This window comes from Patiria miniata, unplaced genomic scaffold (genome assembly GCF_015706575.1).
Source record: "Patiria miniata isolate m_02_andy unplaced genomic scaffold, ASM1570657v1 HiC_scaffold_3, whole genome shotgun sequence".
NCBI classification, from domain to species: Eukaryota; Metazoa; Echinodermata; class Asteroidea; order Valvatida; family Asterinidae; genus Patiria; species Patiria miniata.
The window spans coordinates 45,345,467-45,368,746 of record NW_024037069.1 but is presented as its reverse complement, the minus strand read 5'-3'; the positions used below and the strand labels follow the sequence as shown (position 1 = coordinate 45,368,746).

At 36.9% G+C, this 23,280-nt stretch overlaps 2 protein-coding genes across 2 annotated transcripts in view; one reads left to right on the top strand and one right to left on the bottom strand.

Moving 5' to 3' along the window:
* LOC119737691 (myosin-3-like) overlaps positions 1-14,626 on the top strand; it is a 67,668-nt gene extending 53,042 nt beyond the window's left edge. The window contains exons 14-25 of the mRNA XM_038212227.1: positions 56-153; positions 429-628; positions 1,068-1,131; positions 1,580-1,688; positions 1,810-1,909; positions 2,741-2,847; positions 3,223-3,317; positions 3,665-3,853; positions 4,285-4,384; positions 5,187-5,286; positions 12,056-12,189; positions 12,832-14,626. Of these exons, the coding sequence (XP_038068155.1) occupies positions 56-153; positions 429-628; positions 1,068-1,131; positions 1,580-1,688; positions 1,810-1,909; positions 2,741-2,847; positions 3,223-3,317; positions 3,665-3,853; positions 4,285-4,384; positions 5,187-5,286; positions 12,056-12,189; positions 12,832-12,864 (1,329 nt within the window). The 3' untranslated portion in view covers positions 12,865-14,626. The remainder of the gene's footprint in view (positions 1-55; positions 154-428; positions 629-1,067; positions 1,132-1,579; positions 1,689-1,809; positions 1,910-2,740; positions 2,848-3,222; positions 3,318-3,664; positions 3,854-4,284; positions 4,385-5,186; positions 5,287-12,055; positions 12,190-12,831) is intronic.
* A 477-nt stretch (positions 14,627-15,103) lies between these two features.
* LOC119737693 lies at positions 15,104-23,246 on the bottom strand. The gene is made up of 9 exons (XM_038212231.1): positions 23,139-23,246; positions 20,882-21,485; positions 20,030-20,171; positions 19,753-19,782; positions 18,630-18,730; positions 18,365-18,435; positions 17,974-18,073; positions 17,528-17,576; positions 15,104-17,024 (listed from the first exon to the last, which is right to left on the bottom strand). Exons 1-9 carry the CDS (start codon positions 23,206-23,208, stop codon positions 16,872-16,874), a joined length of 1,320 nt encoding a protein of 439 aa, XP_038068159.1. The 5' UTR covers positions 23,209-23,246; the 3' UTR covers positions 15,104-16,871.
* Between the last annotated feature and the right edge of the window lie 34 nt (positions 23,247-23,280).

The window sequence follows — 23,280 nt, the reverse complement described above, 5'->3', positions numbered from 1 at the left end:
TTCTATTATTCTTAGTGAGATGTAAACTTTTGTATGAAATGTTCATTTGTTATAGGATGCCGGAATTGTAGGCATAATGGAGAAGGTCGGCCTGGAATCAACAGATGACCAAATGTTGATGCAAAGTATCAACAATAAACATCAAGGCAATAGGTAAAAATTAATTCATGTTCTTACACTGTTCTAAATAACAATTATGGTTTTAAAAATTTAACGAAGAAATTGACTGGAGTGGGGTTTGAACCTGTGACTATCGTATTGCCGTTCCGGTGCTCTACCAACCGAGCTATCCAGCCCTACGTTGGCGTTTTTGTCGATGTTTTTGATCAAGGGGCACTTGCCACTATCCATCCACATGCGAGAATAGTTATTCCTTACAAATTAAGACAAATCTCAATTATTCATAACAAAAATCTGTCCCTCTTCAGTTTTTTTCAAGCAGAGCCCGACCACGAAGACATGTTCACTATCAAGCATTACGCCGGTGACGTCACATACAATACCAGTGACTTCCTGCATGCGAATCGTGATGTCATCAATGATGACATCATCAGCATCTTTCAGAAGCATTCCTGTAACTTTGGCTTTGCTGGCTACCTGTTTGCTCCTGAGCTGAAGGCATTGCAAGGTCAGTATGAAAGTTTATCCTATTTAGACCAAAATCATATATTAAAAAAAAGGGGACATTTTATTTCAAGCGCTCTTATTATACCCATAATGCAATGAAAACACAAATTGTTTCCTTGTTTATTTTGTTGAATACAGATTTGTAAATTCTCAAAGTGTTGTTTGATGCTCTTGATTTATACTTAAACTGTTTAATTAACACTCTCCACTCTTAAGTAATAAAGAAAAATAACATTAAATGATGAATAAAATTAGTTTTAAGAATTCCAACCAAAAGAAATAATGAAGGATTAAAGATTTCAATTTTCCATGCAAGATTTCTACCAAATGTCATGTTTTATGGGTAGATTATAAAATAGGAAATACAGCCATGATTGTTTATTTCTGATAACTTTGTTCATTTCTTATTTCTGTTTTATTTTGTGAATTCTTTCCAACAGCCACATCACCTAAGGGTTTTATGTTCAGAATCTCGCCGAGTCCACCTCCAGCAGAAAATGTTGGGTTAGTATCAGGGGAGAATGCGAAAGTAATCGGGCGATAACTTGAGTTTTACCGTGAGGCTTTACAGGGTTGTATATACTTTGAGGTGCCAACTTTAGTTAGCATTTGTTTAAAATTGCATTTTCTCATTATGTACACAGAATAGTGCCAACAATTTATGTTCATTGCTTTTTACATGAAAGTTTTATATTGGGAAAAAAACAGCTGAAATTTGTTGAAAATTATGTGAATCTAGATGCTAAAAAATGAAGCAATTTAAAATGTATTTATTACTCATAAATAGATATGTATTTACAGAAAGTTTGTAATTTGAAGTAGGCTACAATTTTTTCCACTTTTTTTTTATCAAAGGAGTGTTGATTTGATAAAGTTGTCCATGAGAAACGTTCATTATTAGAAAAATTTGTTTCAGTATGGTTGATTTAATTGTGTTCATTTTTCCTCTCAGGAAAAGTGAGGAGACATCTTCAAGTTTATCTCAAGACTTTCATGTCCGACTAGACAGTCTGATAAGAACACTGCACCAAGCTACTCCGCACTTTGTCAGGTGTATCAGGGTGAGTATTTGCCCAATTCTTACCTTAAAACCTCTCCCCCAACACCCCTTCTCTCCTCTCATTTAAAAGACATTAGTCATCTTGAAGTAACAGAGAAATTGTCTTGTGATTTTTTGTTTAGTCCAACGAGAGAGAGGAAGCCAACTGCTTTGACAGTGATGCAGTCCGAAGACAACTCCATCATCTCCAGCTACTGGAGACAGTACAACTCATGGCAGGAGGTAAGAAAACAACGTCCTTCGTGCTTCCTCCAAACAACGAAGAAAACAACGTCCCTTAGCCTCTCCAAACCTCACTCCCAGCTCCATTCTCCCCTCCCTAAAATCTGAATCTTTATTTGTAGGGACTCCATACACAAGTACCCACCTAAAGGTATAGTCCATCATTTGCAGCTATCCAAAAAGTAACTGATGTAATTATTATTGAAAATCATACTTGGTGTAAAGATAGTAATGGGACTAGCTAAACTCCCTGTGAAATATTCTTTCTGGCAAGCTGTCATTTTTAAGAAATAAATGGAAAAAAAAGGCCATTTCCAAAGATGCGTCTTAAGATGCATCGTTGGAAATTTCTGATTGTAGTACGTTTTTAATTTGGCAAAGCGTGCGCAAGCATTGACACGATGCACACACGCCAATAATTCATCGGTTCAGTGTGTGTCATCACGTAGCTGCAATCGGCTCAGTGCAGTGATGCTGAATTCAGGTCCAATTCAAAACATGACTCAGCATTCACTGAGTTAAAAGTTCATCAGGGTAGTTGTTCAGCACCCTTCTTGAGATTTTGAGCACTTTGGTTGCTTCAAATGAGCATAATGCACAAATTACAAATGATGGATGCAACCTTTAAACAAGGGAAAGTGAGGGGAGACCACTGGGAGGGACATTCAAATGCGTTGCTATGGTCTTATGGATTCATAAGTGAATGAACACAATGTAATACAATGTAGTACAGGTGCTAATGGCTTTAATGAGTAATAGTTTCTGTACAGTATATAATGCCAGTGTTAATTTTGTCAAACTATTTGGTACATTTTATAATCTGTTCTTTAGGGTATCCTCGTCAGATGAAGTTCCCGTTGTTCGTCAGTCGCTTTCGTTTTCTAGCCAGGCACCGACAGCTGAAAGGACTGATGGAGAAAGCTCAGGAAGACTGTAAAGTAAGGCTGGAAGCTTGGACAAACGAAATCTGCTGGTTTTTAATTAATTAATTATGATGATATACCTTAGAAAGAAATAGGATCAGTCATGATTTAAATGATGCTCAAACTGTACTTATTTTTGTCTAAACTATTGTATCATACCCTTGATTTTTGAAGTATTTTCATGGATTCAAGACTACTATACAGAAATTACATTAATTGGGTGCGATTTCCCAATTTTGTTGAAATACAAAGAATGTGGCACTGATTTACTGCACAATGTTTGATTATTATTCAAAAACACGCATTGTAAAATTGCCAGTTAACCTATGAGTGTTAACCTACACTATAGTTCAGTACAGTACAGTACATTACATATTGTGTATTTTCCAGGTGATTCTAGACTGTTTTCTGCAAGCCATGGATCAGAGTAAACTGCCATACATCAGCACAAGATGGGCGCTAGGAACTAGACATGTCTTTCTCAGGTACAAAGCAAATAACTCAGTTTAATGATTTTTACTCAAAATGTCAATGTTGATGTAAGCCAGGTGAAAATTGGCTACTGCAAAAGCAGTTCCTCTGTAATTCTTCATAATAAAACATAATTTCATTGTGGAAAGACATAACTGATGTGTTGACTTATAAATTATATTTTTACAACAAATAGTGCAAAGTAAAATTCAGAACAAGATTGATTGATAATGCTATTAACTTTTGATAAGCTTGCAATTTTGCCACCTAAGCATAATTCATGTGCTCAGGAGTATACTCATGTTAACACAAGTAACTTTCTGGAATGCAGCCATTATAAGTGTTTGTTATCTTGTTGTAGTGAGGAAGCATGGCAGTGTCTGGAGTGCATGCGTGACAGCAGGCAGCGCCAGGCAGCAGTCTTGATCCAATCCTTAGTCCGACGACGGATCTATATGAAACAATGGCCCATGCTCAAAGCATTACTCAAGACAAAACTCATCAACAGCAAACGCTTTCAGTGCCTGGATACTGAACCAATCTACGAGGGGTGAGTAGCAACAATTACTCCTGCGCTCACTTAGGTCTTAGGTTTCATTGTGCTTCATTTGTTTCTCTGTTGAACCTCCACCAATTGATTGTCATTTAACTGTTTGTACCCCCCTCCTGAATTGCCTATTTTTTGCCCTTGGGTTGGAGCACAACCCACCCCACCCCACCCCCCTCCCCACCTCTTCAAAAAATCTCAAAGAATTTGCATATTCCAACCTTCTATGTTTTATTATTTTAAATGTGCATTTACAAACATTTTACACCATAAAATCTTTCTTATCCCAACAAGGGGAAATTCCGTTATCTTTTTTACTCGTACGTTAAAATAACAGTTATAGAGACATGAAGTTGAAAATCAAAATGATTTAATCTCGATGATAAATATTTACATTTTGTTTTATTCTGTGTGATTTGCTGTTCATATTGTAGAATCCAGTCACCACCATCATCTACTGGCAAGACGTCTGAACCAGACCGATGTGAGGCTGGTATTGTAGAACAGACATGTAACGTCTATGGCTTGGATGTGGTAAGTCATGTCAGCCATTGTACAAGATATTGTATTTGCGGCTCAGAAAGTGCTACGGCCAATTCATGGCACTGCGTAACAGTTTGCAGAAATGTTATGATAATTATAGTTGAATAACAGTGTTGTAGTACTCATACTCGGTACTCGTATTCAAGCAGAACTTGAATACTTTTGAGAATACTCTTTCTTATACTCGTACTCCAATATCAAAATATTTGGACTCAAACTCACGGCACTTGTACTCGAGTAAAACTGGACTCAACTATTCAAAATCTTACTCCATCATCAAAGTACTCTTACTTGATTATAAGGAATCGGGGGAGGGGGGGGGGGATCAAGTAATCTCCTTATTTAGAGATGCACATGCTCCGTTCTATCAATACTTTAATACTGAAAAGTAACAGACTACAAACTACATGCTTCATCTTTTAATATGTACAGTGTGCAACCGATGTCTGCCTGGGATCTCGATACTTGAGATTTTTATTGTTTTCACTTGAGTACTAAAGTACTCATACTCAACTTGTACTCAGAGGTCAGGTTCTTGTACTCGGTTCCACACAACTTGCACTTGAAGGTCCAAGTACTTGGACTCGGGTACCTTTACTCGTTCTCATGGGTCAAAGTACTCAGATGCGAGTGGTACTCGGTAGCTTGGTACTCGGCAGTACTTTGTACATGGATGAAAGTACTTGACTACAACACTGCTAAGTAATAGTATCTTCATCAAGTGATGTCATAACAACCCCAATGCGATCATCGTGTTATATATTTGACAATGTCACATTTTGTCTTTTGCTAGAACCATCCACCGCCCATTCCCAAGAGTCGACCGTACACTGTGTCAGGAGGAATCAAAGTTGACTTCCCACAAACAAGAATCATGAAATGCAACTTCCCAGGTCAGTTCCAATTTGTAATCAGGAACCTTTGGGATTTGGGTAATTGAGAAAAAGATTGTCCACATAAGCTGCCTTTTTTGCATGAGGTAAGTTAGCAGCTTTTCAATGAGAGATTGCTCCCAAATATAAGCCCTTGTTAAAAAGCAGATTATATAGTTCAAGTGACATTGAGTTAATACTGTGCATTGTACGATTTTGGCAGAATCAGCCGTTAAACCCCAAATTGTCACAAAATAAAGTAAACACAAGTTGAAATAAGTTAAATTTAAATACGATGACATTATTACAGCAACAATGCACTTGTGGTGAGTTTATATAACAATACTGCAAATAATCAGTATTTATACACATGCAATATTTCCATCAAAAGATATTCCATTAAAAGACAACTCTTATGATTTGGACTCGTAGCCCTTGACATTAATTACCGTAATTTTCGGAATATAAGCTGCGCGGCGTATAAGCCGCAGCACGCAAAAATCTGCAAATTAAGATTTGAAGTCGGCGTATAAGCCGCACCGGCGTATAAGCCGCACCAACCGCAGCGGTTCAATTTTGTAAGGCCTCCAAATTCTAGTCAAAATGCTCTGAACCAGTTCCATTTACACTACGAAAGCTATAAAAGGGCCACAAATGTTATGTCAAATCATTTACAGTCGATTACTCTTACAAACAAATATGGAAATTGATGATGAGAAATAAAAAACGGGAATTGCTGCCGGCTGGCTTGTCAGTGAGCCTGTGCCGGCGAATGACATTATTTTCCCCCAGCACTTGAGAGAGTATGCAACCCACCATGTGTTGTCTGAATGGAGCGCTACAAATCCTGCTTTGTGGCAACAGACGCTGAGTTGTTTTGTCCTAAAGAATAAACAAGTCCGTTTTTACAGCAAAACTTATCAAATTGTTGTGATTACTAACGAGTAGTAAAGTCAAAACTTCAAGTTTGGATCGTAACTTTCTTCGAAAACAGTCAACACGATGCCGAGATTTTTATGGACGAATCCATTAATTTCGTAGGGGTGGTTTCACCCCTGTTTTGAGTTTCACATCGTTTCTTGAATACATTTCAAGAAAAAATATTATATTGTGACGTTAAACAACTGATTATCAAATAAAGATATGTTTCAAACTCCATAAAAAGTATTAGTTGTCTTTTTCCTTTTTTTAAACTGGGGAAATATTGGTAATTATTGTTCCCAAGAAAGTGCACCCCTTTATTACCACAAATGGTGTGGTCCATGGGGAATCCACGCAGCATGCATGCAGCATAGGCAGCATCACGTACGGTTGGTTGCCGATGTCCAAGGGACAGCTTTCACTAGCCGTACTTTTTACCGCTCGGTATCTTTTTGTGGGACGTGCTTTAGGTTTGTTAATGACTTTCTTAATTGATAATTATTTCACCAACACATCTCTTCTTGTACCAGTACATTAAATACACATGTAAATGTCATTTTTATTCTTCAAGGCTTGGCGTATAAGCCGCCCTGTGTATAAGCCGCAGTAAACATTTTCATGGGCAAATTCAACGTATAAGCCGCGGCTTATATTCCGAAAATTACGGTAGCCCATCTTAATCCTGATTCTGTTTAATTCCTAGATCAAACTCAACATCCCAGAAACATACCCTTCAAAATTAAATTAATGAAAAATAAAATAAAATAACAACATTAAATATAAGCGGCACTGCTGATTGTATAAATTGTCAGGATGAAACTGTAACTGTAACATTTTGCAGGGCAAGAAAGCATTTAATAGTATTCATAACAAAAAGAGTAGAATGACGACATAAAACATAAAACATACTTAAATAAGCTGATTCTCCCTTTTTGTAAGTTTCTATCAATTTACAATGTAATTGAAACTTTTAACACATCAAATGTCTTTCTGACTGTGAATTTTGATATCGTATTATTTTGATAACTTCAAATGCAGTAAATAAGTGACATTGCGGACAGTAAGTGCACTTTGTGGATGGCTGACAGTAGCTTTTTGGTTTTCTTTTTTTCATGTCTCAAAGCACGTCTACTATTGTGTCTTATTTTGTCTGAGAACCTGAAGAGGAATATTTCTGGGTGTGGGTTTCTTCTTCTTACAACAAAACGCCTGTAGGAATGCCTCTCTGAATCTTTGGCTGCCAGCGTTGAAAAGGATGGGATTCAAGGAAGATTTGAGTAGTATCAAAATGGCAATGATGCTGGTCCACACATCTAGAAAAGTGAAATATCTTTCTCGTGCCTGTTTGTCTGTTAATGGTTGGGATACAAACTTAAGAGCTTTACTTATGCCTACAGACAGAAAGCACATGAAGAAGATGACCGCATTGGCTACGAGAATCAGGGTCACACGATTCCGTCTCCTGGCCAGTTTAGGGGTCTCAGGAGATGCTGGTGATATCTTACGAATTTTTCTGACAAGGAGCACGTACAAGACAAAATTTATCAGCAGTACCGCAAAATGACACGACACAGTAGCAATACGATAAGCTTTGGGGAGCTCATATCGTGCGACGGGTTTTGTCAGGCCTGTTAACGAACTGTAGCGGTCTCCAATAGGTCCTGAGGTGCATACAGTCTCCTGCGTATACTCATGTAGAACGAAACCTGCCACGCCAAATGCAAATTGTACGAGCCATATCACTACCGTGAATAGCACGGCCCGTTTCTTTGTCTGAATCCGCTTGTATCTAAAGGGGTGGCAAATAGCTATGTAGGTCTCAACTGTGATAAGTGTACAGATGCTTAGAGTGAGATTAGTGCATATAGTTTTTGTCACAAAGTCTGATATGATAAAGAATTGTGCACTTGAAATGTTTGCAGTGTCTAACCTGTTCTGTGAGTACAAAACATCATGTTGAGTTGACGTTGTGTAAGTACATGTTAGCACAATTAGGTCTGCCACAGCTAGATTGGCGAGATAAAAGTTTAAAATGCTGCGCAATTCACGGACACGAAGGAGCGTAAAAAAATAGGATAGGTTGGCAAGGATTCCGAAGGCCTCAATGAAGGGTGCAATGTACCCAAAGACAACCACACTCACAGTGCTATACTCCAGGAATTGGGCTGCGTCTTCTGATAATGTTCCCTCGTATATGGAATGATGGAACAGTTTCCACGCTGAGTTGTTTGTGCTTGCGCAGATTACAGCCCCATATGAAGTGTTTGACAAGTCTGCATAACTCAGGATGTAGGGAATTGTTGGATTGTTTGGGTTGATGTAAGAGACTTCACAATCTGTCTCATTGTGGAATATACATACTACAAAGGTACATATGATTACATCAAGCTGGTTTGCAGTCAGTGAGACATTCCCGTATACTAAAGCTTCAAATCTATCTGCGATAAATCCTAACATCTTATCTTTACAACAGCTCTTCCAAGGTTTTTTATTTAATTACCGGTACTGTGTTTTACTTCAAGGAAATTTTTGTTTCAAGATTATCCGTCAAAATATAAACAAATACTTGTACATTTCTATTAAAACATCAATGTTTTTTGGAGTTAGCCAAGTCGATTATGGCATCTGAGATAGAAGTAACAGGCTTGGAATTGATGACGATGTGAAGAGATTTCAAGTCGTTGGTTCCGTGACTTTCATTTGTGCTGGGCGATGTCAACCTTCATTTGCTCGGCTTCAAAGCATGAGATCCTTACCCCTGGGAACAAAAAAGTTTGACCAAAAATGAAAATGACGCACCAAAGCCAGATTGGCATTTTGAATTCAAAGTTGGTTCTGATGTGCATGCATTATGTAAATTGCACCAATAAGTGTTTTAAGTATACTTGAGCTGTTCATTTTTTAATAACGTAGTCTTCGATTATTCCAATATTCAACGTAACATGTGCCATCCTAAACTTATAGCAGATCGCGATTTTTGTGCATCTGCGCTTGTCGAAAATTGACAAAGAGCTTAAAAGAGAAGTACAGATAGCAGAATGGCTGATATTTGAGCTCCGATGCATGAATGCGGCTGTCAACAAAAGTGTGGCATTTGTCAAACAACGAACCAAGCAACTTGAATGAATAGAATATAATAATGTTGATTTCTTCCTTGTTTCCTCGTTACAGTTCAAAAATTTTTAATAAACAAAATGTTATTCAGATATGTGTATTTGGTATAGTTTGCACAGCCCGAGAGTTTTCATCCTAAGATTTGGATATCTCCCGACCGAGATACTGTCTCCTGAAGTTTGCCTTCCTTTGTTGCAGTGCTTAAACTTCTAAAACACATTGTTTTGTTAACTTTTTGGAATTTGTTTTAGGTAATGAAACCATTTCCAAATTGTATACATATGCATTGAGCATGTGGGAATGAGTATTATATGAACAAAAGGACTTAATCAAACAAGTAGCTTAAGAAGGGTAGACATTGAATTTGTAGAGGCTTAATAATACATGTGTAGGCCACAAGAGCAGTTTGGACCGTACTTTTATTGTTTACAGTTGGAGACTACTTTTATGAACATTATTTGCATATTTTTGGACTAATTAAACTCACCTGAGCAAATTTTGAACTTGGTTAAATCCACCCTGCTTCATGACACAGTCTTTTTGTTGTTTAATTTTAACTTTTAAGTCGGTGTTTGAACTTACCCCTCGGATAGTGTGCTTGTCTTTCGAAGTGAAGAGGCATAGAAGAAAAGCAAAGCATTCAGGAAATGGAGCTGGAGCTGGAAAGTCAGTTGGCGTGTAAAAACAAAAATCTACCTGCTTCTAAGCTTTCGTAGGAACACGGTGCTTGTGCATGTTTCTGCCTAGTTCATGCAGGCTGAGGCAACTGGTCTTGCTTGTTTGGCAAAACAAGGCTTGTTCTTGGAGCGACGCTTGCTGATCACACACTTGAAGATTGTTGAGGAAATGAAAGGCTATAGTCTCAGTAGAAGGAGGAGCTGTAACCAGTGGCATCAGGCAGAGATTGAAGCTTGTGGTGTTTGCTATAAGGAACTAACGCATTATATATGGGAAAATGGCATCCAGTTTACCACCGTACGACATATGATACTGATTCTCATCCGACATTTTAGTGACAGCTGATTGGTCAGTTCTGAGTCACGTAATGTTTTATTGGCTCGTGTTCTGAGTAACACAAGTTGTCATTGGCCCATGCAAAGGTTTTCAAGAACAATGAGTAATACCACTTAAATGTGAATGTGAGATAGGACTGTCACTTCAGTTTCAAGTCGTTTACGTGAGGGAAAATATGAAGTTTCTTATTCTATTTGTTTGTGATTAAGAAATGGTCAACAAAAGCACCTTCAATTTACAAGCAAAAGTGTTTCTTGAATACATTTTACTTACTGAAATTATAAAATAAGTTTCTAGTTGTGAACGTGTGTGGAAATATGAGCTTTCTGATTCTATTTGTTTGTGATAAGGAAATAAAATATGATCAACAAAAGCACCTTCAATTTACAAGCAAAACTGTTTCTTGAATACATTTGTAGTATTAATACCATATTTAGCAATTATAGAGATAAGTGATCAAAACAAATGACATCCAAACAACTTGAATACATTTTGCTACAGTAGTTTCAAGGAGGCATTTTAGTTTCACTTTGAATCGGTTTACTGACAGAGCCAAGATTCTTAGCAAAAAACTGAAACCAAGATGTTGGAATATTTCCTTAATGATGTTTATTTTCAAGCTTCTTTGTAATTGTTTAAGTTATTGCTCTGTTTATTCATCGTATTAACGCAAAGAATCAGTTTCAATTTGCTTAATATATATCTATGGGTTTGCAGTTGTTATAATGAAAGCATATTTATTTTTAAATAATGATTTTAGAGATATTTGTTACGGATATGAAACTATTGTGGATGTTTAATATTAAACAGAAAGAGGAAAATTCAGAGGACAAAAAGAGATTGACTGACTTTAACTCAGATACAGTATTTACTGTTTATCATACAGATTTTGCCAACCTAAAACTGCCTTGCCCATTTTCTCCTCTTCCCAAAAATTTAATGATCTTGAAATCAGCTTTATCCTCGCCATGCTTAACCGAACAAGATTCAATACTGCAGTGGGCAATTTATTTGGGGAACCCTGATGTTGATCTAAATACTTTGAGTTTTACTGTTTGGGGCCTTTGAAATTGAAGGTCTTCACACTTTAACTTCTCTTATTGATTTATCCCTTTTTAGGAATTATGTTGTGTTGTGTACCTACAAGAGTCGGGGAGCAACTAATTGATACACCCATCCACTTTGTCAAAACTTTTTGTGTCAAATCAGTAACATCTTTACCTGACTTTTAACTCCAGAATTTTCAACCACTAAGTGTATACAGGGCGAATCATAAAAAGGAAACCCAAATGGCAGGAGCAATTTAAGTGTTCTTTCACGTAAGTCTTCTTTGAGCAAAACGAAAACAATTGAGGGATGTGTGAATTGTTTTCGTTTTGCTGAAAGAATGCACACCTTTTTTGTGATCCGTGGACAGAACTTTAAAATGGTAGTTGTGTTTAATATTCCATAACTTGAAAAGTACATGGGTGATTTGAATGATTCTTGTACTAAAAGAAAGCTTATTGATTGGGCTTTCATATCCTACATTTTGAAAGTGCTACATGCAGAACTTTATTAAGAAAATGATCCTGCCATTTGGGTTCCTTTTTTTTTTTTTTTTGGACTCACCGTGTACTTGTGCACATATTCCAACGTTGGATACAACAGTTGTTTGTGAAACAAGGATTGAAAGAGCTGGGTTGTTTTTATTTGTACAAAACTTTGTTAGTGAGTACTTTTTTCTCTTCTGTCTTTATAGATACATGTTCTGAGCCATTGCTTGTGATCGGGGAACCAGTTTTAGTCACCGGTGTCTCTGCAACAAAAGGTCTACTGGTTGTGGAGCACAATAGCTGTACGCTGCATGTACCATACCAGTTCACACAAGTCAAGGTTGGTCATTGTCTTGGGTTAACTCATTTAAGTGTCTCGGGTTAACTCATTAAGTACGCTTCTTTAATGAGACATCGAGTACATTTTGTCGTCAAATCTCAGATGTTCACTCCCCTCCCCCCCCCCCCCCCAACTAGGAAAAAAAGAGGGAGAACGAATATCAAATCTTTTTATATTATGAGCCAATTAACTGGCTGTAAGCAATCCACTGGTTGGATGTAAATTTTGTATTATTGAAAGTTTGACCAATTAAGGTAATGAGTGTTGTTGTGAAAGTTAACAGAAAAGTCTGTCCTCCAAGATTTTTGTTAAATTTATTACAAACACGGCATTTTACTTTAAAATGTGAATATTTTACAATTTTTTTCATATTTATTATTTGGTTTGCATTGTTGTCTTTATTATCAAGAAAAAGATTTTTTGAGAATAAAACTTTATCAATCTGACCTTTACTGTTGTTGGTGTCACCTTCAATCCATTCTCAGTTATTTCTTCAAACATGAAACCAATTTCCTCTTCTTTTGCATTCTTAAAATAAACGGTTTGATTACACAGCAGTCACGAGCTTCAATTTCATTTTTTTTAATTTCAATTTCAGTTGCAATCAGAGGTGTTTACATTTACTTATCCTTTCTGTTTCAGACAAATGGATTGACAGTCGGCACCAAGATATGAAACTGACGAAACATGTCTCAGCCTCGAAGACTAATTGGCAACAATGAGAGCAACAGCTGAGAGAACGGCCAACTGGTTGTCCTGGTTGATACAATATCGGCGTCGTGTGATTGAATTGGATGGCTCACTCATCCAAAATGTGGGGCTGGATATGGCAGAGTTGTTTAATTACAAAAAAAGATGCGATCGCTTTACAATGCACAGATTTGGATTGAAGGGTTGTTTATCACAAGTCAAATCACAAGTCAAGTCATAAACTAAATCAACTTGAAACTGTATAAAGTGTGATTGGCTTGTGAGTGGCTTGTAATTGGCTTGTGATTGACTTGTGATTGGCTTGTGATTGGCTTGCAATTGGCTTGTGATTGGCTTGTGATGATCTGGTAACTACTCTGGTGAATTGAGGGTGATTCTTTGTAAACATACTGAGGAAGTTATGGTTACTGCCAAAGAAACGTTTGGAAAAAAACAATCAAATATTTATCACATTTCCCAAGCACTTTCAAGTACTCCCACCAGCCCACGCCATGGAAAACTGCTGTAAGAAAAGAACCAGAAAAGAATGGCTATTCACTGCAAGTCATTTCATGTAGGCCTACAATAGCCTACACAATGGGCCGGAGCTAGCCCATTCATTGGTATTACAGGGTTATCCTATACAATAGCACTGCCCAGCTCACAACTGACAGTAAGTCAGTCAGTGAGTCAGTCTGGGCCCAGCAAAACAATTTACTTCTAGTGGAGCTATTACAACTCTTGTACAGTAACAGAATGCCAAACTCAAAAAGTTATGTAACAGTCACCAATACAACTGGTGTGTATCATAGTTGTCAAGTCTTGTAGAAAGGGAGATGTTTGGAGCAGGCCCGTAGCCAGGCGAGGGAAATCAACCGCAGGTCCATCATTTCCTTGCGATTGTGTATTTCCATGCATAATCAACTGTTTATGGTAAAAATGACCTTGCCCTTCCACCACGCTGGCTACGGCTCTGGGGGACGCTTGGTGGCAGCAAGCACACCGGTCCTTTTCTGTTGATTTTTTTTTTCATTTTGAACATGCGCACATTTGCTTAAACATGATGCAAACAAATGAAAAGGACCAGTGTGTTTGCTGCCACCAATTGTCTCAAAAGTCTCCTGTTGTATAAATCAGAGAACACGAGCTGTAAAGAGGCTTTGTGAGGAATTGTAAACATTGTTCTGATATTTATTTTCATTTTAGATTAACACTGATCAAAACTAAGATTATTTTAATCTCAAACCAATTAACTTGCCATCAGCAACTTTGTGAAATGCTTGTTCTGAGTTAACAAATGCAGTAATTTTGATAATTAAGATTGCTAAGTCATGTTTTTCTATGAGCTTTCAAATCAAAACATATTGTATCTAGTGAACAACTGAAAATGGAAAAGTGCAAAAGGGTGCTTTCAACTTGATATTTCTTTTCCTTTTTTTTTATATGAAAGGTAAACTTGCCAGCTTCATTTTCATATTTTAGCTCGTTTGTAACCAAATTCTGATTCATTTATTTTTAATTTAACTGAAAGACGACACATGAAATTAAATGTGAGAAGTTTTTGAACGAAGATAAAAAATCTTCACTAAAAGAGTTAAAAACTAATAACCTTCCAACTTTTTTTAAAATCAGATATGTTGTATGGCATATTTTACAGATCAGAATTAACTTTCTGAGTAGTTTTAAGGTGCATTACTTTGTGTCAAACTGAATCTCCTCAGCTCACCTAACAAATTAGGTTTATCCCTGGAATGTTGTGTTATTTTGAATAGTTGAGGAAACATGCTGCCGAATTATTGTTGACAAGTGGAAAAATACCAACGTTCTGAATGGCACTTAAATCAACTTGTCATGCCTACGACGTTAACAAACAGCAACATGGCTTGGTGCAATTCGGAAAAAGGCTTGCGTAAGGTTGAGGCCAAAGTTCCAAGTAATTAACATTGCTTGTCGGGCACAGTTTTAGGATAAGCAAACTTGTCAGTTTTGAGACTTCAAAACATACTTCAAAATAAATAAAGTGCTACGTGGTGTCTCTTCCACCTTCGCTAGCCAACTCTCACATCGTAAGACGGTACCCAAGCATGCCGAGTCCACATATACTTCTTTGACCTTATGCAATTAATTATTCGCGACACTTCGAAATATGGATTGACACAATTTCTGTCCGATCGGATTACTTGTCATAAAAACTGACCAACACAAATTTATGTACGGTATGGGCTTTGGTTGCCACTGGCTGGGCCATGTGGCACAAGCTCTGGCCCCCACCAGTCAAAAACATCTCCACCATTCAAGAGGCTTTGAACAGTAGTTCTCTGGTGATATTGTAGGCCGTTCAAACAAAAATGCTTGACATTTGGTTCTCATACGTACACAATGGTCGTCCTTTTTTTGTTGCCTTAAAAATTATATTAAATGGCTACATGTTACCTGCTTTCCTATTGGCTAACAAGCTCCAGAAAAAAATGACCACGCAGATCATGAATCAAGAATATTGAGTGAGAGTAAATGATTACGTGGATTTGGATTGCAAAGCTACCATCTTACGACCTACAAGAGCACAACTACCCTAGCTAGCGAGGATGACGTATTAATGACCTTAGCCTTCAAGCTATTAATGTTGAAATTATTGTTCATTACTTTATTGTAAAAATTGGTTCAGAATACAACATAAAATACAAACAAATTATTAGACCATTTTCAAAACAATATAGCTTTCTCAAAAATAATTTCTCATTTTAAAAAGGCACAAAATTCAGTTGTTGCTCTTTTTAATTCTGAAAGAAGTCGTTGAACAGTATTCCATAGATTTTCTTCATTTTTATCACTTTCATGCATTTTATTTCAGTTCTGTAAATTAATAAGTTTGTCATCAGTTTTGTTTATATTGTAAATACTGATTGATATTTATCTGTAAAATTTGACCCTGCATGTATCTCCATATACACTGCTGCATATTAGATTAATGTTATAAGAACAAATATGAACAAACGACTAGCCAGCTAGCTTATTTCAAAGTGCTGTAACAATGAACAAATGCTGAGGCTTTCTGCTTAAATTTGTAAACCTTGTTATTAATTTCTTATGAAACATACATTTTGTCTGTACATAACAGTTTCATTATTTATAAGTTAACATTTATGAATGTACACAAAATAAAGCAACCGTTTTTATATCCACATATATTCTGACTTAAAAAATTCATTTAGTTTTACTGACAGTTTAAAATGAGTTGGCTTTTTAAAAAAGAAATTTGTGACTCCCTCTTCTTTTTTTACATAATTGTACTACATGTAGTAGATATTGTTCCTCATAAAAAAGATTTTCTATTTGTACAAACAAATTAAGAACAATCTTTACAAATAAATTAACTTTTTTTTCTCCAAAAACAATTTACAATGCACAAAAATGATCACATCCACGTTGGTTTGACCTAATGTAACCTTGAAGTTTGCCCTTGGTTGCCTTCTATTGTTTAGGTTGAAAACATTTTCGTTCCTTGTCATATGCTCCCGAGGGACATCAAGACATATCACAAACTCCATTTCTGACAACACATGAACATGTTTATTGGTAGCTGTTGTGACTTTGACCTTCCTGCCCTGCAATTTACATGCTTCTGGCGGGCTCAATCCAAGACCTTCAATGAACTAGATTGGACTTGAAAACATCAGGTATTTCTCATGCTATTATATAAACGACTGAAAGAATTTTAGCCACTTGGACCGTAAAGTACATTGCTTTGTATTGTCGAAGCCAACTTCTGATTCTAGGCTATTCTATTTCCAGCAGGTGAATTTCCTCATGATTTCATCAGAGATTGTTTCTTATTCTTTCATGTATAAACAAACTATAATCTCTTGAATTTTTGAAGTACATGTATTTGGCTCTGCATGGTCATTCCAACCTCTAATTCCAGCCGTTTCAATTCCAGCAGGCAAGCTTCTTTTGACTGCATCAAAGACTGTCTGTCTGCCCTCGATTGGACTCTATAATCTCTTGAATACTTGAAGTACTTGACTCTGCATAGTCATACCAACCTCTGATTCCAGCCGTTCTAATTCCAGCAGGCAAGCTTCCCTTCTTGCTTTGATTTGCTTGAGTATTTCCTCCTTCTCTTTGATATAAGCACGAAGACCGAGCTACAAAAAGGAAAGACAAGCATTTCCACAACATGTTTATACAAGAAGTTAAAACGGCTATGTGTTGCTGAATTGGAAAGAAAAGTTTTAAAGTGAGTAAGATCCGGATGCAAGTTCATGTGTTGTTTTTGCTTATTATAGCAGAAAGTTCTGCTCTGGTAGTAAAGCAAGGAATTTGGAATTGCTAATATCTCACCAATTTTCCTGTAGGGATAATGTGCAAAATCGAAGAGGGTACCAATAAAGATCTTGAAAAAATTGTTTTGAAGAAAGAACAAAGATTAAAGAACTTTAAATTGAAATGTGCAAAACTTAATTTCCACACTGTCTTCTTGATTGCATGGACAATTGCAGATTAGTTGCCATTGTCCTTGCCCCCACTGATCATGTGCACTCTGTTTTGAACTAAAACCTGTTCTGTTTGTAGCACAGGGTGTTTTGACAAAGAGGAGGAGAGGAATCGTAGGTTGTCTACAAAGTTGGCATAATTCAAAGGTACTTACCAAGTCTGATGGTTCTTCAGGCTTGTCCTTTTGAAAATGGCTCTCAATTCTGTGAAATAAAAGAATTTGAACATTATCACTCTCTATTATCTCAGTTTTGATAAAATCTTTCATATTAAAATTTTAAACACAAAATACACATCAGATTTATCAGAACTTGTAATTTGAAATATGTTAGAAAACATAGGGAAAGAAGTTTAAGAAGTAAAAGAAAACATATTTTTAATTTGAACTTTATTAAAATGATTTTGGTAGAATTGGATGAAACCTATAAGTAAGGTTTATTAGGTGAAAAAGTGGTCTCTATACTGTCTCCTTTAAGAAAAAAGAGTAGTACACAACAAAGGTGTGACTAGAGTGGTGAAGTGACTTGTGATGGTATTGTCATGGACTTGACAACAATACAAGGCAATAGCATTCATTGGGGGGTACATTGAAAAACTTACTGGTAGCATTTGACCAGAGTGTCTTTGACGGACCACTGCAGCTTACTGATGTCTGCTTGATACTGCACCATGACGTTACTGCTGTCTGCATTGCCAATTCCTGGCAAAGACAAAACATTTAGGAAAAAAAAGATAAAACTTGAAATGTACTAAAACCCCATTGAAATTCAAAACTTGCTCTCACGCAATGAGTATCAGATTACCTTCTAGACAGATAGTGTGTCTTTAACTACTTTTGTTACGCGCAAGTATAGCATGATCTCAACTATAGTAAGGATTGTCCCAACTATTATTGGGACCATTGCTATAGTCGGGGCGCAATATTTTTTTAAGACAAACATTCTGCTGGGGATATGTTTTGAGCAAGAGATTGTGTCTTCTACTTTCTGACCTTGTAAGAGATTTTCCAGATCTTCAATTTCCTTCCTGATGATCTCTTGTGTTCTGTTGACTGAATACCTCCTAGAAACAAAACATTGAAGATACAAACAACAATCAAAAAGTTGTTAATGATACAAATTTGTTTCTCTATTCACAATCAAATATCACTTTTCATTTTTCACTTTTAAAATCATAAATATGGTTACTGTCCCCCCCCCCCCCCCAAGCCATTTTGCAAGGGGGGATTCGACTTATAGAAGAAAACGATGACTTACTCTTCATCATGCAGTAAGCTACCATCAGCAGCATAGATGCCCCGCCTTGCTTGTGTCTGGTTTCTGGACTCGTATGTCGGTTCCGGTGGAATGTGCTTCTCCTGTGACATTGAAGACTTTATTACATTACCAACATCATAAAGTCATCAACACAAAACATAGTTTCTTGCATTTTTTTTTCGATACCAGTCACTAAATGTCAAAAGATGAGTGTTAAATGTTTACTTTGTGTACATTAGTGTACGTTATGTAGTAGTCCTCCACAATGAGTGCCTTATCATAAAACAGACATCATGGAAATAAATGACATAAGAGTGCAATTCTAAAACTTGGAATGTCCACGAGAACACTCAACAAGGTGTACCTCCAGTTCTTAGTTTTTAAAAAAAAAGGGCAATTCTAAGTATGAAGACATTCTCTTCTTGAATATGGACCTATTTTGGTAGTGATGACGGTTAAAGGGAATATACATCATTTGCTTTTGTTTTATTTTTAGAAATGGATGGATTTGGGGGTTGGTAATATATAGCAAATATTGTTACACTGACTTTTTTTGACGTTTTGGGTCGTAGATGCTATAAAAACCAAGAAAAACAATCATTTTCCTGTAGTCTGGTTCCCTGACTCCATTTAAGATGAAACGGGGCAATTTATAGACGTTGGGAAATTGTAAGGCCAGGGAACTAGTCTAGCTGGCTTGTACCTGTTCATAGGTGTGTAATCGATTGCAAACAAATGCGGACTAACTAAATATGGTCAATTGGGGCCAGTATTTGAAAAAAGCCAGTTTTTTTTCAGTGCTGGTCAGCCGACCAGCGTTGGAAATTGATATGAAAATACCACTTTTCTTGAAAATGACAGTTTACCAGGTGCCATGATTTTACAGGATGCGTTAGACCGTCATTTACTAACAGTCCAGCGAAGTTTTTCAAAAGAATTTGGTAGTTTTATTTTTTGATGTCTGCAAATGTTGTATTTTCCCTTTAAGGCAAACTTTAACTGGAATTTGTTTGTTTGTTTGCGTTTGTTGGTTTGTCTGGGGAAGGGGCAGGGGCTGAACTATTGATATTAATATTAAGTCAGTCTGAAAAAGTATTTAAGAATAATTGAAGTGCTGACTTACCACGTCATAATGAAATAGTTTCTTTGGATCCTAAATAATAAAATGAAATCACAGATTAGTCAACAGTAACGAAAACTCAAACAAATATCTAGAAACTAGAGATACCACCAGTAATTTTTCTCATATGAAATGGAGAAGCTCACTTTGAAACAGTTGAAAACATATATACCATAAGGACAGGCATGGGTTCAGAGCTGAGAATTTCAGACATGGTACAAATCAACACATTTGATCAAAATTAGCAAATGGAAAAGGAAGGTTTTTTTTGGTGACTTACAAAGGGTTTTGGAGGAGGGGGAATGACAGTATGAGGCATGACATCATCTGCTCGTTGGACTGGCGGCACCACGGGTAAGTCATCTACTTGATGAAGGAGGGACGGTAGAAAGATCAGGCATGAAGATGAGTCTACTCCACACCTGACAGGCACAAATGGTTGAGAACAAAATCTTCAACCTCGTGGAAAATTTAATGACCTTTCAATCCAGATAAAGTTGACGCTCTTGCCTTGCTGTAAACAATCCATTCAACAGATTCCTACTTGATATGAATCATAGAAGAAAACAACTTTTGAATAGAGAAAAACTCTTTATTCTTCGCTCAACTTAATTAAAAAAAAAAAAAAATGTTTTCTTTGCATTTCTTAAGCGCAGCTTTACCTATAGTTTCGGAATTGGTCTGTTGGTGGTAGAATGCTGATGCCCCTGAATAATTTGTAACTTATCATAAATCTCTGTGCAATGTTTCATAAGAAAATTTCTGTCAATTCATCTAAAATTTTCTAAATAGTACAGTTCAGGTGCCAAACCCCCAAAAGTATGGAGGAATGAACTTTAATTAAAACAAACAAAGATTTACTGGATATGTAAAGTTAACCAGAGGCTTTTAATTAAATTGAAGTGGATTTGTCTAATTACAAATGACTCTGCAGAATACTGAATGTGAAGTTCTTGCATCCCAAAGAAAAAATCTTAAGGCTGTATGTGTCATTACCTATAAACACAATTTACAATCCATGAAGCAAGACAGTATCTTCCATGTCTGTAAAGGCAAGGCTGCAGTTAATATTACGAGTCTGATTACAAGTTGGAATTTCTGGATAGATTTTTTTTAAAGGAATCCTATTTACCAATCCATGGGAACGTCTTCCGTCAGCCAAGGCCTGAGTTGGGCAATGTCTTCTGGGATTGATCGGTCCACAATCTCTTGCTGGTCTTTCTTCCTTTCCTTCCATCTTTTGATTTCTGCATCCTTGACATCAAATGCAGCCATCTTGTACAATCCAACATCCTTGGGTGAATTTCCAGTACCACATTTTTCAGCAGACTCTGGTCTAGATTTTTGTTCTTTGGTTTCAAAAGTGAGGAACTGTTTGGGAACTGGTCTGTTCCCGATGGCTGACCCAGGCCGGTGTCGGTTCCCTGCCTCTCGTTGGGGTACATTGGCAGAGCTTGGCCTCTGACGATCCCTGACCCCGCCCCTAGGAAGGATGGTATTGTCTTTTACATTACTGGATGAAGACGAAGGGATAAGACGAGCCTTGGCACTTTGGATCTTCCTGACGTGAGGACTCATAGCTCGTGGGGGTTTCTTGTGGACTGGTGGGGTCGGTTCAAAGAGGAGCTGTGCTGTGCCGAGGCAGCCTGAGAGGGTCAAGGGTGATGGTGCTGTGTGCTTACACTGGCATTTCTCTTGCACCGGTTTACCTGATGGAGGTCTATGCAGCACTGAATCTGTAAATAAATAGTTATCAACAAAATCACTATTAAAAGTCTGCAATAATGGATCTCTATGCACAGGATTGAGAGTCCAAAATATTTTTACTACATGTAGGTCTCTCCTAGTCCAAAAATTTGGGACTCTCAGTGCTGTGTATGAGAGTCCCGAAACTAAGCTTGGTGAAAGCATGTAATACAAGAAAATAGACTAGTATTATCACATGAAACAACTAGGGCCTAGTCCAACTTTCCTGTAGTACTGCATCAATCAACTGTGTAAAAAAACACATCTGGAACATTTAATAGGCGCATAATGTTCCACCATATCGAAACGACTTGCAATGCTCATGATCGATGACAGAACAGAATTTGTATTAAATAGAGGTATCCTAAACTGTCACTTTACCGAATTTTTTTTTACATTTCATAAACAACATCCATGACATCTGGGTCAAACACTGAGTTTATATAAGTTACGTCAAGATACATTCCAACATTAGGGCCTACCACCTCCTGATTACCAATAATGTCAATCAAATTAAATTCCCAACAAAATCTGGACTGACAAAAGACCACCTAGGCCCCCTACTGAAATTTAACATTTATAGCTTGTCAAGACAAAGGGACCTTTTAATGTCACATCCAAGTAGGCCCTTGTAAATTTGCCTGGTGCAGTAACACTTGTTTATTTTCACAAAATTTAGTTTAATTTAATGATCAATGTTTATTCTTTAAGATCAATATGTCCTTTCTTGTTTTATTCATCATTTTGTTTAACAGCATGAGTAAATGCCTTAAACTTTTTTTTTAAATGTAATTTACTGCAATTCAGCTTTTGGCTGCCATGGTTAAATAAAATAAACCATTTCAAATCAAATCAAATCAAAGACCAAGATAAAAATTGTCTTCCAAATGGCCAGCATGCGTTTAGATAGACTAAACTTCGTTTATGATGTGTGTATGTTTTAAACGTTAACTTAAAGGGAAAATACAACATTTGCAAACATCAAAAAATAAAACTACCAAATCATTTTGAAATACCTTGCTGGACTGTTAGTGAATGACAGTGTAAAGCATCCTGTAAAATCATGGCACCTGGTAAACTGTCATTTTCAAGAAAAGTGGTATTTTTGTATCAATTTCCAACGCTGATCGGCCGATCAGCGTTGGAAAAAACTGGCTTTTTTTCAAATACTGGCCCCTGAGTTGACCATCGCACTTGTTTGCAATCGATTACACACCTATGAACGGGTACAAGCCAGCTAGACTGGTTCCCTGACCTTACAATTCCCCAATATATGTAAACTGCTCTGTTTCTTCTTAAATGGAGTCAGGGAACCAGACTACAGGAAAATGATTGTTTTTCTTGGTTTTTATAGCATTTTCGAACCCAAAACCTCAAAAAAGTCAGTGTAACTACATTTGCTATATATTTCCAACCCCCCAATTCCATCCATTTCTGAAAATTACAGCAAAAGCAAATGATGTATATTCCCTTTAAGTTATATAGTTAGGCCTATAGGCCCCTAACTGACATTCACAATCACATTCAGACTGTGCGTCCGGAAACTAGGCAAACAAAAACCATGAGCCTAAGTCTTTAACTTCCAACCAAATTGCTCTCTAGTTTCTTTGATACTATTCTGAACATGTGCTTCAATACAACACCTTTCTTTTCAGCATCCCGATCAATGTTTTCGACTGCTTTCACGGTAATTTCTGTTGCCGTAGACGCCATAATTTCGTTGCTTAGGCGGCCATTTTGTATTAAAAATCTCCCACCTCTATCACTTATCAGTAAAAAAAATAT